Source organism: Hibiscus syriacus, unplaced genomic scaffold, assembly GCF_006381635.1.
Source record: "Hibiscus syriacus cultivar Baekdansim isolate YM2019G1 unplaced genomic scaffold, ASM638163v2 tig00110785_pilon, whole genome shotgun sequence".
NCBI classification, from domain to species: domain Eukaryota; kingdom Viridiplantae; phylum Streptophyta; class Magnoliopsida; order Malvales; family Malvaceae; genus Hibiscus; species Hibiscus syriacus.
Window position 1 is genome coordinate 1278603 of NW_024062862.1, and position 15369 is coordinate 1293971.

Sequence of the window (15369 nt, forward strand, 5' to 3'; positions counted from 1 at the left end):
ATGTTCAAACACTCATCACAATTTAACTAAAATAGATTAAAACCCAACTTAAACACGGTGAATCGAACGAAATAAGGTGGTCAGGGCACTTACCACGGCGGAAGGGAAATGGTGGTGTAGCGTCCTAAATACCGGGCTACTGACTAAAATATAAGATTTTAAAACTTCGTGATCAATTTAGATAAATTGAAAGTTCAGGGATTTAACTGAAATTATTGGTGTAGTTTGATTAGCAAGAATTAAAAGATGAAAAAATATAATGGTCATTAAATAGGAAAATGAATTAAAAATTCATTAGTGGTGTATTATAAACACGTTGAGAAAAAGAAAAAATGAAATCTAGAATTCTCTCATCTTCATCTTTTCTTCCTCCTCTCTACCGTGAGTTCATACCTAAGGTGAGTTAGTCTCAAGTTGATTATTCCTTTCATTTTAAGTTAGTTCTTGGTCTTTAGGTGTTATATAAGCTTAAGAAAAGCTTAAGATTGATTAAAACTATGAGATGAGTAAACTAAAGATGAATTTGTAAAATGGGTTTTTGAGTGACTTGATCAGAAATGATTAGTAATTGAATTTGGAAGTTCTTCATTATCTTCAGGTAACATTTACAAAAGTACTAGTACTTTAGTAATCTTTAACCAATTGAATATACATTCTCGTCAAAACTCTCCCTTAATCCCAATAATAAATTTGAACAAAATTATCCTCGGGGAATCAAATCGACCTTGGTTATGAGGTTAGGTTCATAGAGCGACAATATCTCCCACTTTCATTTCTGGAGTCGGGTCAGAATTTCTCGGATAAGTAACTCTCACATTTACTCGTGAGGTACTTTACATAATTTAGATAAATGTTACTGGTATTACTTTATGCATAGGTTGATCTCTGACATATAGAAAACTTAGGTTAACTTACTACAGAGAAGAGCTCGACTTTGGAGTTTTGGCTTAGAGAATTACGGTTGTGGTTTAAGGGCATGTACTGAACAAACATCTTTTTACTTTGATCAGTCGATCTATCTAGAAAAATTTGACTCAACCTTGCTTTGATACCACTATATGTAACCCCCACAGACCGATGCGGGTGGTCCGATCCGATCCAGGGTGTCACATTAGGGCTACCGGAGCGACCCTCCATAAAAACTCGAAAAAAAAATTAATTTTTTTAAAATATGAAATCATAAAATAATTTCTAAATATAAAAGTTAAATTTAATAATATTCAAAAATAAAACATATTCAATACTCGAGTGTAAAAATAAAATACAAGTTACATGCCCCTTCTTTTTAACCTAAAAAAGTGAGTAACAAGTGAGATTTGGGAAGCTCATCAATATAGAACTACCAGTTGATGTTGAAGAACATGCATATAACAAATAAACATATGTTTCCTTATTGATTCAGACATCTACAGACTTTTATGCTGAGCTGAGGTCCCACTGATATCTCAGATAGTAAAAGACAATAAGCTTTTAGTTCAAAGGAAATGTTTCTGATAACTGGGTTCAGGAGATCAGAATCAGGTGTCTAGTGTGTTCTCACAAAACCAGTGAAAAAATATAGATCTTTTTAAAATAGTAGTAATTTAAAACGTATTTTCAAACCGAACGCCATATGCAACTCCCTAGAACTGTATAACCTAAGGGAGTACTTTGGAGCCTGAAAGCCTACCCAATAAAGATTTTCGGGTCGCAGGGCCTACCCAAGGGCCGCCTTAGGTCCATAAGGAATTACCAGTAGGTGTTGAACCTATATAAGGAATTACCAATAGTGACTGAACCTACCAGAGATAAGGAATTACCAGTCAGTGTTGAACCTATACAAGGAATTATCAGCAGCGACTAAACCTACCAGAGTCTTCAGTCATACTAGAGTCCCAGAATACCCCGTATAAAAATAATTTCAGTCAGTAAACAGAGATATTAGAAAATAGAGAAGAAATCAGAACAGAATTCAGAGAAAACATACATGTGATCAGGGAACACTAGAGGTTCCAGATATTATTCAGAGGTACTTGATAATCTTATCGGGCAGGGAAACACGGATCTTCAATATACCGGTATAATGTCAGAAATTAGAATCACTATCGAAAGAGTTCATTAGCTGACATAATCATTAGTTATTCAGAATGTGATTTATCAGGATCATATAATATTCAGACATTTTTCGGAGCCACTATGAAATCAAAAAGGTATTCAGAATCTTTTGCATATGAGTTACTTGTATTTTCAGATATAACATGAGTGATTCCATTATTCAGGAAATCAGAGGCATTTTGGCCATTAGGTTCTTAGAGAATTCTTGGTGATTTGAGTTGATAAGGGCGAGATGAAGATTCAGAGCATCTATGAGTTTTGTTGATTTATCGGAATATCGAGTTAACGTGAACTGTACAAATCTCATCAATGATACCTGTCAACCAGTCAAATCATTCCACTTCCAGAGTATTCACTTTTAATACAAACAACTTTTATCAATTGATCATATTCAGAATCATCGTTGAATAGGTTTTAGGGAGACGAACAAGTATTCCTATGGTCTTTATTCCAATTCGGTATTACAACGTTATCAGGAAATATTGATGTGCTTGATTCGTGGTTCATAACCCTTAAGGACGGTACATCAGGTAAGTTCATCAGCATTTCCAGACTTATCCAAGTCACCTACTTAATCCTAAGCAATTGAGATTACTAAGGTCATTTAGTAGTCAAGACTATTGACAACTACCCATTTTGATACCAAAATAAATTCCTTATTTTTAATTAATAAATAAATGAAATACGTAGTAAAGAGAAGTAAGGGTCGATCCTCAAGGACTTAGAAAATTTCAAATTTCTGTTTGAATAGTTTAAACTAGGCGATAAGTAATAAAAAGGGAATTTTGGTAAAAATATTATATAATAAAAAGTTATTTAAAGTAAAAATAAAGAAAATGAAGAATGTAAAGTTGAAAATGAATATGGTAAAAATATCCTTAAGCCCCGTTTTGACTCAATTTCATTCGGATCATCGAATTAGATTTCCCTTTCGGGATTCGCGTCGGTTACTTTGTTTATAAGGGCAATCATCATGACTCTATTTTGTATACCGAATACCCAAGGCAATCTTTGATTCCGGGTTCGTAAATTGATTTGATCAACATCAATTGTAGTAGATCAATAATCATTTATGTTCGTGAAGACTGACTCAAATTCTTGTTTCAATAACTACTAATTCCTATCTCAATTCCCTCTTGGCAAGGTAATTTTGCCAAGTGTGTTCCCAGGAAGTCGAATGTACTTTCAATAAGTCGATCCTTCAACCCACATTTAATCGCAACAACATCTTGACCAAAGTCAATCTTTGATTTTGAAAACTATTTTGATTTTGAAAATAAGCACAAAGATTGAGGGAGATATTCCGAAGTTATTAAGGTGTTTTTCAATTCTCACGTTGGAATTGAGTCATCGATTTAGCTCTCGACTTATGAGAAAATTAGATAAGCATGAAAAAAATCATACTCAACATGTTTAAAAACGAAACTTAAAACAAAAGAAAAGAAAAATGAAAACTTGAAAAGAAAAGAAAATAAATAACTTTATAAAACTAGAGAGAAGAATAGTAAATTTTGAGTTGTGTATTTAGGCTTACACCAAGAGGGTATTTATAGCTTATAAAACCCTAGAAATAAAAATAGAAATTAAAATAAAAAATAATCCTAAAGATAATTTTAAATGTTTTCTAAATTCAAACTTTAAAATATAAAAATAAGTCTCCTAATATAGCTCTACCCGTCCACCTTCCAGAAAGCGCTGACTATATCTTTTAGAAAATTGTTGCTGACCGGACCTTCTCGAAACTGTCACGTCAGACCTTGTCATGCCCAGAGTCGTGCCCATGTCTCTAGCCATGACCAAATAATAAAAAAATGCAGAATGCACATGTTTTACTATTAAATATAAAAAGTAAGACACTGCACGAAAATAAGCATAACACAACAAAATCAACAAAAATAAATCCATAAAATCGAAGATTTAACAAGCAAATAATATCGATTCAGAACACTCATCAACTATCCCGACTACTTTAGAGTTTTCAGAGTAATTCTATAATTTCCAAAATTTGAATACATACATAACTTCCATTCCGTTTAACTTGGTCATATAATATAGTCATATTGATATACGAGGTTGATTTGTTCATTTCAGAGTTGAGGGTATTTAGTTATTCTAGAGCTTGGTCGTGGTTCGAATCTTATTACACTTAGGTTTATTCTAACTAAATCAGGAATTAAATCGACGATTTCTAGATTCGAGTGGATCATAATTTAAGTTCTCAAGTCATCTCCATTATCATATTCATCCATAGTCATTTTTACTCTTTAAGGGTATTATCATCATTTCATTCAATTCTGTCAGTAGCATTACTTCTGATAACTTAGGCTTGAAAGTATTTTAATTCATTTAGAGTTAAGACTCTTTTATTCATTTGATCACTGGGGGTTGTTTTCACGATTAGGGAAAGTATTGGTCATTTTTACATTATAAGGGCATTTTTGTAATTTTACCCCATAGTGCTATTTTTGGTAATTTCTTATCCAAATATTTCCAACATTTAATCTTTAACGAGATTATTAAGATTTACGCATTCAGAGATTGATTGATTTACTGATTAAATTATTGAACTGAAATTTATTTCTGATCAGTCTACCAATTTTTTTTAAGACGTCAGAGTCTTATACAATGTTCTGTCTTTATTCCAATTTCTTCTGAGTCCAATGATATTTAACTACATCTCATGGACCAATTATTTTCATCCATGTATTTACCAATTATCAATGTGTTCCGGAAAGCATGCAAAAAATAGTAAAGTATTACCTCTATTTTTATGCTCCACTGATCGAACATTTAATCTTCATTCAATCATTCTTGAACTTGAATTTAACGTCCAATAATTCATCGGATACATAGCAAACGAATTTACATAAGAAACTGAACTTAAATGAGAACCAACTTGAATATGAAGATAAAACATTGAAAAACGACTTACTTGGTATGAATATGGAAAAACAGACTTCAAATTCAGACTCAAAACGTCGAAAATATAAAATAGGGCTTTTCAGAAAATTTGATTTTTTCGGTCAAAGTCAAAGTCAACGGTCAGACCGATCAATGGTTCGAGTCAGGTCAAATCAGCTCGGGTCGGGTCAAGCGGGTTGAGCATGAATGTTGGGTTGATGTGTTCGGGTCATGTTGGACCAGTTCAAACTGGTCCAGACCGACTAGACAAGATCTAAAGATTTCAAGGGCTGACATAACATGCCCACGCGTACGCGGAGGTGCGTGGCGACGGTCTCAGGATGGTCAGTCGATTACTCCCTGTTCAAACACTCATCAAATCCAACCAAAACATATTAAAAACCCAACCTAAACATGGAGAATCGAACGAAATAAGGTGGTCAAGGCACTTACCATGGTAGACGGCGGACATGCAATGGTGGGGCGACGAACCCGGTCAAAACTGGTCGGGGATCACGATGATGGGGCGGTGAGAAACTACGGCCGACGATTTGGCCATAATCGCGTAAAACCAAGGCAACGAGGGAGGTTTCTCAACGATGATTTTAACGTCGATTCGCGACGGACGAGAGTGTTTCACGGCTAGAAACCATGGGGGTTTTGGTCGTCGGCCAACGACGAGGCGAACGAGGGTAGCACTGGTCGAACATGGCTGGACAACGAGGCTTGGGGAGGCCAACGAAGATTCGATCGGGGGAGTTTTTAGGGATTTTGGTTCTTACCAATCGGGGGAAATATGTTTAACTGGGTTTATTTTTCACCATTAATAGAAAATGGGCAAATTCAGGACTAGGTCCCTTAATTTCCGTACTTTCTAAATCTGTCCATAAGTTTCAGAAACTCATAATTTGACCCCTAATTTGGGGTGTAACAAAAACATGAGTACTTTGAAAGTTTAATGAGTAAATTAGAAAAATTGAAGGTATAATGAATGAAATAGAAGATAGTAAAGTTCCATGAGGAATGGAGTAGTTTACCCTTTATTTAAATATATCATTTTTTTATTTTATAATTATAAAATCCTCCAACAACAACTTTTCAATAGAAGCTAGCTCAAAAATAATTTATACAATTGGATCTTCATTTGTTGTATATATAGTATCAAGCAATGACGAACGTAGGTGAGTATTTTTTTATGTTAATTGTTTATTTTATTGATGATATTTACTCTGTAATTTTATTTGTATTCGTTTAATAAAAAAATTATATTCTTAATATATGTATGTTCATCCAGAAAATATTTTTAGATCTATCATTAGTATAAGATATTAAGAGTTATTAAATTTTTTTGACCCTTAATATTTGTTAAGACATTTGACGAGAAAAAATTGATATTATATTATTATATTGTCAACTAGAATATTTAATCATCTTCTAATTGTTGGTATCCGAATGCAAAAGTTTTAATAACATCAATGATTCATTTAATCAAAATCTTGTATTTATGTTAACCACTTAATCATTGTATTTGATTCGTGATGTGTATTGCAGTTTGTTTATTTGTGTGCTTGTTATGATTATAATTTTCTTAATGTATGTTGATGTCCGTTTTCGATGTAATTTATATTCTTTCACTGCATTATGTTCTATCCAAATTTATTACTATAAATTTTATATATTTGTGTGCTCTTCCTTTTTTGCATTCGACTTTGACAGTTAGTTGTTTTGTTATACATTTCCAGCATATTTACTTTGATTTATTATGATGGAGAACAATTTTAAGGAATGTTTTAGATATTTTAAATATGTTCTATTTGACTTTATTGTAAACATTATATATTTATACTTTTTTTTTAAAAAAAAAATTATTCCATATAACTAAACCCTAAGTCATGATTCATCGACTTTAGGTTTCAATGTCATAACAATTAAAAATTCTAGACAACCATTCAAAATCTTTAACCTTAAAACCTTAAATTAATCAACCCTACAACTCTAAACATGAGGTATAAACTGGGAAATGAAAATAAACTTTTTTTTTTAAGAAATGTATGTTTCATAAAATACGTATTTCGTTTTTTAACAAATTACATCATATAAGAAAAAAAGTATATTATAAATACATATTTTCTGAAAGATATATATATTTTTTTCTTTCTGAAAGATGTATTTAATGATATGCATTTTTATCTTAAATAAAAAAAATATTTTCATGAATAATTTTGGAATAATAAAAGGTCTGGTGCCGAAAAATACAAACTATATAATTGAAATAGATAATTTAATAAAAAATAAGAAAACAAATCAAACTAAAGATACCATAGTTTGGTCCCATGTGGGACCAATGCACCACCTTGAATAAAACATTAGAAAAGTTGCGGTAATAATATCAATATTTTCCATTCATTCCTTTCTTGTCCTCCAAATACTTCTTCTCCTCCTCCTCCGTCATGAACGCTGTCACCGGAAACGATTTCCCGATCCCCATCGGAGTTTTGAAATACATCTTTTCGCCGGTAGCTTCGTCGATGCTCATCTCGGTTATCGGTACCCATATGAAAACCTGTTTGCTCTTAACCCCGGTCATCTTCTTCATCCTGAACTTCTCTACATATGCAGTAACCTCCGTCGCGTAGCTCACCTTAGTATTCGTTCTCGCGAAGAAATGCTCGTACGGCGCCTTCTGTTTCATCCAGACAAACCCGGTTTCCCTAACTCGTCCACATTCTACGAGGTCTTTCAATGGAAGCACCCCTTTAGGGAACCCCAGTTCTTGCAGGAGCTCCAAGGAGTGGCGGTAGCAGTCTTCGGCTCCGTAGACGATCTCCACCCCGGCTTGCTGGTCGACTTCCTTGGTGGTGGCCATGTTAGAGATGTTAAATGAAGGTTTGGTTTTGAGGAAATGAAATGTGTATTAGATACGGTGGTGTGGAGCTTGAGGGTTATATATATATACAATTATTTATTCATCTGAAATACTTTGGAAGAGGAACTTAGGTGTATGGTTGGCTGGAAGTTGAGCGGATTACTGGTTTTGTTCATGGAGTAGTTCAACTGCAAAATGACTGCTATTTTTGACTGATTCTACCGATCAAGGTCCAGTCTGCTGCAATAAAGTTGAGGGCATTTTTTTTCTTCATTTCGACTTCAATTTACATAGTTTTATTTAGGGTAAAATGGTCTCTGAGTGCATCGAATTAACTATTAAAAAGTTATAAAATAATCACTCAATTATAAAATGTTGCTTTATTAAGTTTATTGATTATTAAAAGTTACAAAATAATCAATCGACTATTAATATGTTCCAAACTCGTTATTTCCAATTAAAAAATTAATGGTCATCTAAACTGATTGTTAACATTCTCGAATATGATAAAATTTGATTTTAGAATTGTTTGAGTTGTATTTTTATGAATTAAGTCTCTGTCTACATTATAAAATTTTAAGTAAGTATAAAACAGTTTTTTAAAACGTTAAACCAATAATAAAATTTGATAAATCTCAAAATTTATTTTATTATAGTTTAAAAATAATTTGATAGATCTAAATAATTATTAAAAGTTTTTTATATTTATTTTATAATATTAAAATATCATTCATAAAAAGATCATTTTTACATAATTTATTAAACTCTGATGTATTTATCTTATTCAATATTTTTGTTTTTGAATTTAACCTCAATTCCAAAATATTTTGTTTAGGAATTACCATAATTCGGGTCAGATTAAATTTCTGGTGATTTAATTTTAATTTAAATAATATATAGCTCTCTATCTGACAAATACTATTTGACATCCTACTGAGTTTAGAAAAATACTTGACTCAATTTTTTTGGAAAGGTAAAAATCTACATTCAATTCGGTCTATTTAACATTAATATTTTTTTATTCAATAAAATAAAAATAATAGAAATATATATGTAGAGACATCATAATAATTATTCCTAAATATATAGATGAAAATTGTAGTGTTATTTTTAATTAATTTCAATCATAAATTTATTATTATAAACTGAAACTCAAATTGAATTTTATTTTTAAAAAATCCTTATATTATTAAATCAAATTATATTAAAGCTTATTAAATTCAGATAATTTCACAATTGTTAATTTCATCTCATCTTACCCAAGTTTTTGAATAAAGTTTTCATTTTATTGAAATTATCGAATTTAACAGATTATGCAATCCTTCAACCGAGAAGATATAATATAGCCCATATGTAAAGTGAATAATAATATAGGAAAACTGGGCCGAGCTAAAAGGCCCAAAAATTGCCACAGCCATGGGAATCTGAAACTTGCCATCTGCATTTTACGAACACTTTCGGTCACCATCCCTATCTCTCTCTCGTTCACACAGTTTATTCTCAATAATGAAAGGCAAAGAGATATCCCTATTACTATATTACATTTACTGCGTTTCATTAAAAGCGAGCAAGAGCTTTATTGAACATAATAATAGTAATTATACATAAATAATCATCCAAAAAATAAAACAAAAATTCACAGATAAAATAAAGAAGCAGAAGGCACAAGCTGTTTCCTCCGTTTGTTGATGGTTACTGCTTTCTTCCGCTCTGCATACCGGAAGAAGAAGAAGAAGAACGAGTCGAAGAAGAGGGGAAATTCGAGCCGGGATCTCAGCAGCTTAGGCTTTACCATCGGTTTACCTTACATCGCTTTTTTCATGCTATTTCTCTCATCCGACAACCGCATTGTAGGTTCTAAGAAATGGATCTTATTCGCGGAAGCTAGCACCGCCGGCGGTGGCGGCGGTTTCTGGTCTTATTACGCTGTGATTTCGCCTTCTGGCGTAGCCATCGCCGTCACAGACATGGCCGGTATCGCCCTCGCCGCCACCATCGTTTATTCTCGAAGGTAAGGAAACACGAATCAGAATTTTCTTCTCGAAAATTGTAGCTTCATTCTCATTTTAAATCGCGGCAGTCATTTCACAGCTTAGATTGATTGTTTATTGTTAATTAGGTAAATTGGATGTATTTCAATATGGTTACCGAATAAACTGATCGAATTACCGTTTATCATAATCCTACGTCAAAGTCAAACATCTTCGTTGCCATCATCATCCTCAACATCGCCGTTGAATACTTAACTCTTCTTTACTTCTCCATCGTCATTCATCTTCCTCATTACATCCAGCTGATTGTTGAATTTTCTTACATTTCTACTTATCTTGTTATATTTGCCAGGATTTATAGATTCTAATTTTTACCTCCATTTCCTTCCTTAATTTTCATTTTATTATTCTTTTGGTTCTTAGATCCCCATCTGTATGTAGTCTAATAAATTTAATGAATGTCATGATCCTTAAGTTGTTAGTAGGAGCTCGATTCCTATCTCATATTTTCTTCCTCTCTGTGTAGTTTCTGAATGTGGTTATTATTTGAAAGATTTAACTATTCATTTCTGATGTTGATCATGCTGGTCTGCTGTGGTCATTATTCTCACATTCCGGTAGTGCTGAGCTAAATTCGAGATGGTTATCACAATTCTCATTTAAAGTGTAATATTAGTCATGATTTGTATGTTAATAGTGCTTCATCATAGCTATTTATTATGATATTTAGTTGTTGCCGTTGTATTGTGATTGATGCTTGTTCTCATCTTTGTTTGCAACAGTTACAGACCCTCTTAGTGACTGCAATTACTTGCAATCAAAAGTCAATACTATTTGCAGAATAGTTGAGGTTTTTTTCTTTCCTGTCTTGACTCTTCTATGTATCTTCTCAGCTATTAGCATTACTCAGTTGGGTGTTTCATAAGTTTCGCTTCATTTGATGCATTACTATTCTACAATTGTATGGTGTATAGTGTATTTCATAAATCATGCACTAACAAAAATGAATACATGTTATTTTATGATTTTATCTAAAATGACAAGAACTGATACTCATATTTATTGCCTGTTAAATTTCTTTTAACTTATTTTTTCCCGTTATGATTATCTTGGTCAAAAAGAGTTTGTAATTTTGTTTATTTCTGTAGGGGTAGCCTAAAATCGCCCTGCTCCCGTAGAAGAAGAAAACACGCGCTTCAACCTAAACAATGGAAAAGTTTATTCACAGAGGGTGGTAAACTTAATTATGGGGGTGTCAAGTTTCTGAAGAAAGTTCGAAGTGGAGTATGTTTTTAATATAGTTCCAGACTTATTTGCCTTCTCCTTTATCTGGCTTAGTCTGTTTTAGGGATATTTTGATTGAGATATTGTTCTTTTCATCTTGAATGCAGGGTGTTGATCCAAGTATTAGAGCAGAGGTATGGCCATTCCTCCTTGGAATGTAAGATCCATATACTTTTACTCTTTATCTAGAACTTTATACTTTATCTCAAATAGACCTTTCTGTTTCTTGTAACTCTTAAACCTCTAGGTTAGATTTTCCCTCCAGGATTACTGGCTAATGGCCTGATTTCTTTTTCTAATGAATCATTGTTTCACCTTCCTATCATATCTTGGCACTTAATGGACTTATTAGTTACTTATCTGGAATTGTCATATTAATTACTTTTTCTGGAAAACAGTTTAGATGTGGATCATAACTGACTGGTTAAACCAGCTCACCAACTAACTGTGATGTCTGCATGCTTAACAGATATGACATCAACAGTTCGAAGGAAGAAAGAGAATCCGTTCGAAGACGGAAAAGGTGAAATCATTTTCATTGTTGTGCTTAGTTAAAATACAGCTGATTCTTTCTTACTGTTACCTTCTTCCTTATGCTTCTCTTTCTATCCTTTTTCTCCTTTTTTTAGATTTTTATTTGTGTACTTCTTTCTGATACAAGAAAGAGTTTGAAAGCTTGCGGAAACGGTGTCACCAAATTCGTAAATGTATTGAGTTTGAGAATAGCTGTAAGGCGAAGGAAACTGCTGGAAACGACCACAATCAAGACAGTGAGGATTTGGGTCAAGTTGTTGATTCTCCAGGCTTAGAGGATGTGGTTAGTGGTAGAAGGTCTGATTCCACCGAGGAAGAAAGCCCTGAGGTTGATGATTCTGGTCGCCGTCTGCGTGATCAAAGTTGTCAAACCCGTCAATCTTCTGACTCAGTTTTGGAGGGAGATACTGATAAGAGTGCAATTACTTGTGAAAATGGTTCTACTGGTGAGAGGGAGTCTTCTAATTCTGACTCCTCTGAAGAACTTGAAAACACACCCCTCTTTGCCTCAGAGATAACCGAGGAAAATAGTATCAGTGAACATGAGAATGATAGTTCCGCTGCTTCCCTGATAAATGGCAGGTCCAAACCCCACGTAGATGAAGATTTTTCCACGTGGCAGAGAATCATCCGTGTTGATGCAGTGAGGGCAAATGATGAATGGATTGCTTATGCTTCATCTCAGGCTTCAGTATCAGAAATCAAAGTACAACAGTTGGCTGAGAGTGTTGGCTTGAAGGAATATGACCACCTAGAGCCATGCAGGATTTATCATGCGGCTCGGCTGGTTGCTATACTTGAGGCCTATACCCTTTACGATCCTGAGATAGGTTACTGCCAAGGAATGAGCGATCTGCTCTCTCCAATTATCTCAGTGGTAGGGGATGACTTCTTAGCTTTCTGGTGCTTTGCAGGTTTCATGAAAAAAGCTCGTCACAATTTCCGACTTGACGAAGTGGGCATTAGAAGACAGTTGAACATTGTGTCCAAGATTATCAGGTGTAAGGATATTCATTTATATAAGAATCTGGAGGAGCTTCAAGCAGAGGGCTGCTTCTTTGTGTATAGAATGGTTGTGGTATTTTTCAGGAGGGAGTTAAACTTTGAGCAGACTCTTTGCCTCTGGGAAGTGGTTTGGGCAGACCAGGCAGTGATTCGTGCCGGTATTACAAAAACTGGTTGGGGGAAAATGAGACTTAGACCTCCCCCTATCGATGATCTTTTGCTTTATGCAATCGCAGCATGCATTTTGCAAAGGAGGAAGCAGATCATAGAGATGTACAGCTGCATGCATGAGATGATGATAGAATGCAATAGTATGGCCGGACAACTGGATGTCTGGAAGCTTCTGGATGATGCCCATGACTTGGTGGTCAACCTGCACAACAAGATTTAGTACAACTCTCTGCCTTCTTTCTTTCGTGTTTTTTTTTATAAGAAAGTAGGCCTCATTAAAACCCCCCTTCATGATTAATGGATCACAAAGTGCTCCTTAATCAGCGGAAGGAGGAAAAGAGTGCCTTAGGATTCATTAATAACCGAAATATACATAATGTTTAAAAACAAACTTAAACACTCCCTTAACAATAACCAACCCAAAGACTAATTGAGCTTAATCACAATCAGTGAACTAGCCAATACCAGCCTTAGTTAAGCTATCAACCTCAACATTGCTGTCCTAGCAACCCATCTAATAATACCATTCAAATCTCTTAGCATAGTAACAATGTCTTTCACTAAGTTTAAGTAGACATAGGGACAACGATCGTAATTCTTGACCCACTCCACAGCTATTTTACTGTCTGTTTCAACAATTAAACGTTCCTTAAACCGCTGATGAATCGAATCAAAGAAAGTTAATCCCCTCTTAACTGCCATAAGCTCAATCAACACAGGAGGACCTGGACCAGCAGGTTCTTTCTTGTGTTTTTTTTCAGTTTCCTTAACCGATTTTCTTTAAAATTTTCCTCAACTCTTGCAATATTTAGGGATGTGAGGTACTTTATATTTCTGCTTCAAACAAGCTGCTGATTTCCAAACTCCCTGTACCAAGTAATTGATGAGATCATATTAGTATGATGTATTGCCTGCAGTTACGCTTCATTTGAGAGTGACGGTGGCAACGCTGAAAAAATCAGCAATTTAGAATGTTTAATCTTGATTTGTAATTATCGAATTACAGAATTTTGCACCTTAGTTTTCTCCTATTGCTTCTGTTCTTTTCCATTATTGTTTTAGTTCTTGTTGCAGCTCAAAACCGGTTAAAACCCTGTTAGAGTATGCTGCTTCTTCTGCAGCAGCTTCTCTTTCTCTGTTTGAATTTGTGATCTTTTGAATCAGTGAGTGTGCGCCCCCCCCCCCCCCCGGCCAGTCAATGCCGTCAATGCAAATAGTTTTGCTTTCTTATAGTCACCGACCATGTTTATGCCGGTGAGACAAGCAACTACCGTAATGCATTTGCAGAATGGCCGGAAATGGAGCACGAGTGTAAGCAACAGCCACATAGAGCATGATGAAAACTTATAGCTAATAATATTACGTTCCCCCACCAATGCCTAATTGGCTATCCCACATGGGGATTGTCTGTCTTATAAGATCTCGGTTTTGTTGTTTTTGGATCCTTAGCTGTCTTCTTCCGGTCGTTAGGTGACATAGAGCATTGATGAAATATGAAAATACTGCTCAGTTACATGTTGTCTATTTGGTACAGGAGTATTAATTCAAGAAAAAAACTTAATTATTATATGAATTTTAAAATAGTTTTGATAAAAAATATATTTTAAAATGAAGTTGTGGATTGGCCGTAAATGGATCAATATCATAGAAAATCAATACTGCTTTTTTATATTTCCATGTATTTATTTATCTTTTCATCATTCTACCCATCCAATCAAACAAAGTAGTGCAAGTTTAAATCCACTGTAACTTATCCACAATCCACCAAAAAATTGAGATGCCTTTGTTCACGTGATTCTTCCCAAACTTTCAATGGTTCAGTACACTTTTAGGTTATAGACTTATAGTTACTTTTAAAAAATTATTTTTCGGTTTAATTTTAATATATTCTGAGTATATAATACTTAGGATGAATATTTGATTCAAATTTAAAGAGTTTCGACCTGATTGATTGACTATATTTTTTTTAACAAAATTAGATTTGGGTTTGGATGAAATTTTTAAAGAATAAAGTTGAGTTTGGATTTGAAGTGAAAAATATTCCATTCGAAAAATAATAATATAATTGATTTCTATATATTTATGAATAATTATTATTATAGCTTATCTATATTTTTAATTAGGTTTTTGTTTTATCTAATAGAAATAAAAATTTGGTTTATATATTTTTATCTATTAGATATAAGTTTTTATTTAAAAAACTGGGTTGATTTGAGGTTGGGTGAAACTTCTTCAAATTCAAGTAGGGTTAGTGGAGGGTTATTATATTTGGGTTAGATTCACATAGACAAACAATCTTATACTCGACTCATGATCATTCCTATAGTATTGTATAGAAATATTTTGTATTTTTTAATCAATTATCGTTTAGTTTAACAATATGTGACAATAAATATTTTAAGTGATATCTGAAATTAAAATAATGAGGTTATGAATATAGATAATTAAATTGAAAAAATCATTCTTATAATAAATTTTTATATCACTCAATTTAGGATAGTCGATCAATAAATTTAATATTAA

At 33.5% G+C, this 15369-nt stretch overlaps 2 protein-coding genes across 2 annotated transcripts; one reads left to right on the forward strand and one right to left on the reverse strand.

Annotated features, from left to right (window-relative positions):
- Window positions 1-7350: 7350 nt before the first annotated feature.
- LOC120140448 lies at window positions 7351-7899 on the reverse strand. Its single transcript, XM_039155437.1, has one exon. The coding sequence runs from the start codon at window positions 7859-7861 to the stop codon at window positions 7385-7387; it is 477 nt and encodes a 158-aa protein (XP_039011368.1). The 5' UTR covers window positions 7862-7899; the 3' UTR covers window positions 7351-7384.
- Window positions 7900-9496: 1597 nt separating this feature from the next.
- Window positions 9497-13884, forward strand: LOC120140450 (GTPase-activating protein gyp7-like). Its single transcript, XM_039155438.1, has 7 exons — window positions 9497-9872; window positions 11001-11136; window positions 11244-11293; window positions 11606-11657; window positions 11795-12032; window positions 12075-13093; window positions 13608-13884. The coding sequence occupies exons 1-6, from the start codon at window positions 9550-9552 to the stop codon at window positions 13064-13066; spliced, it is 1791 nt and encodes a 596-aa protein (XP_039011369.1). The 5' UTR covers window positions 9497-9549; the 3' UTR covers window positions 13067-13093; window positions 13608-13884.
- The last annotated feature ends 1485 nt before the right edge of the window (window positions 13885-15369 follow it).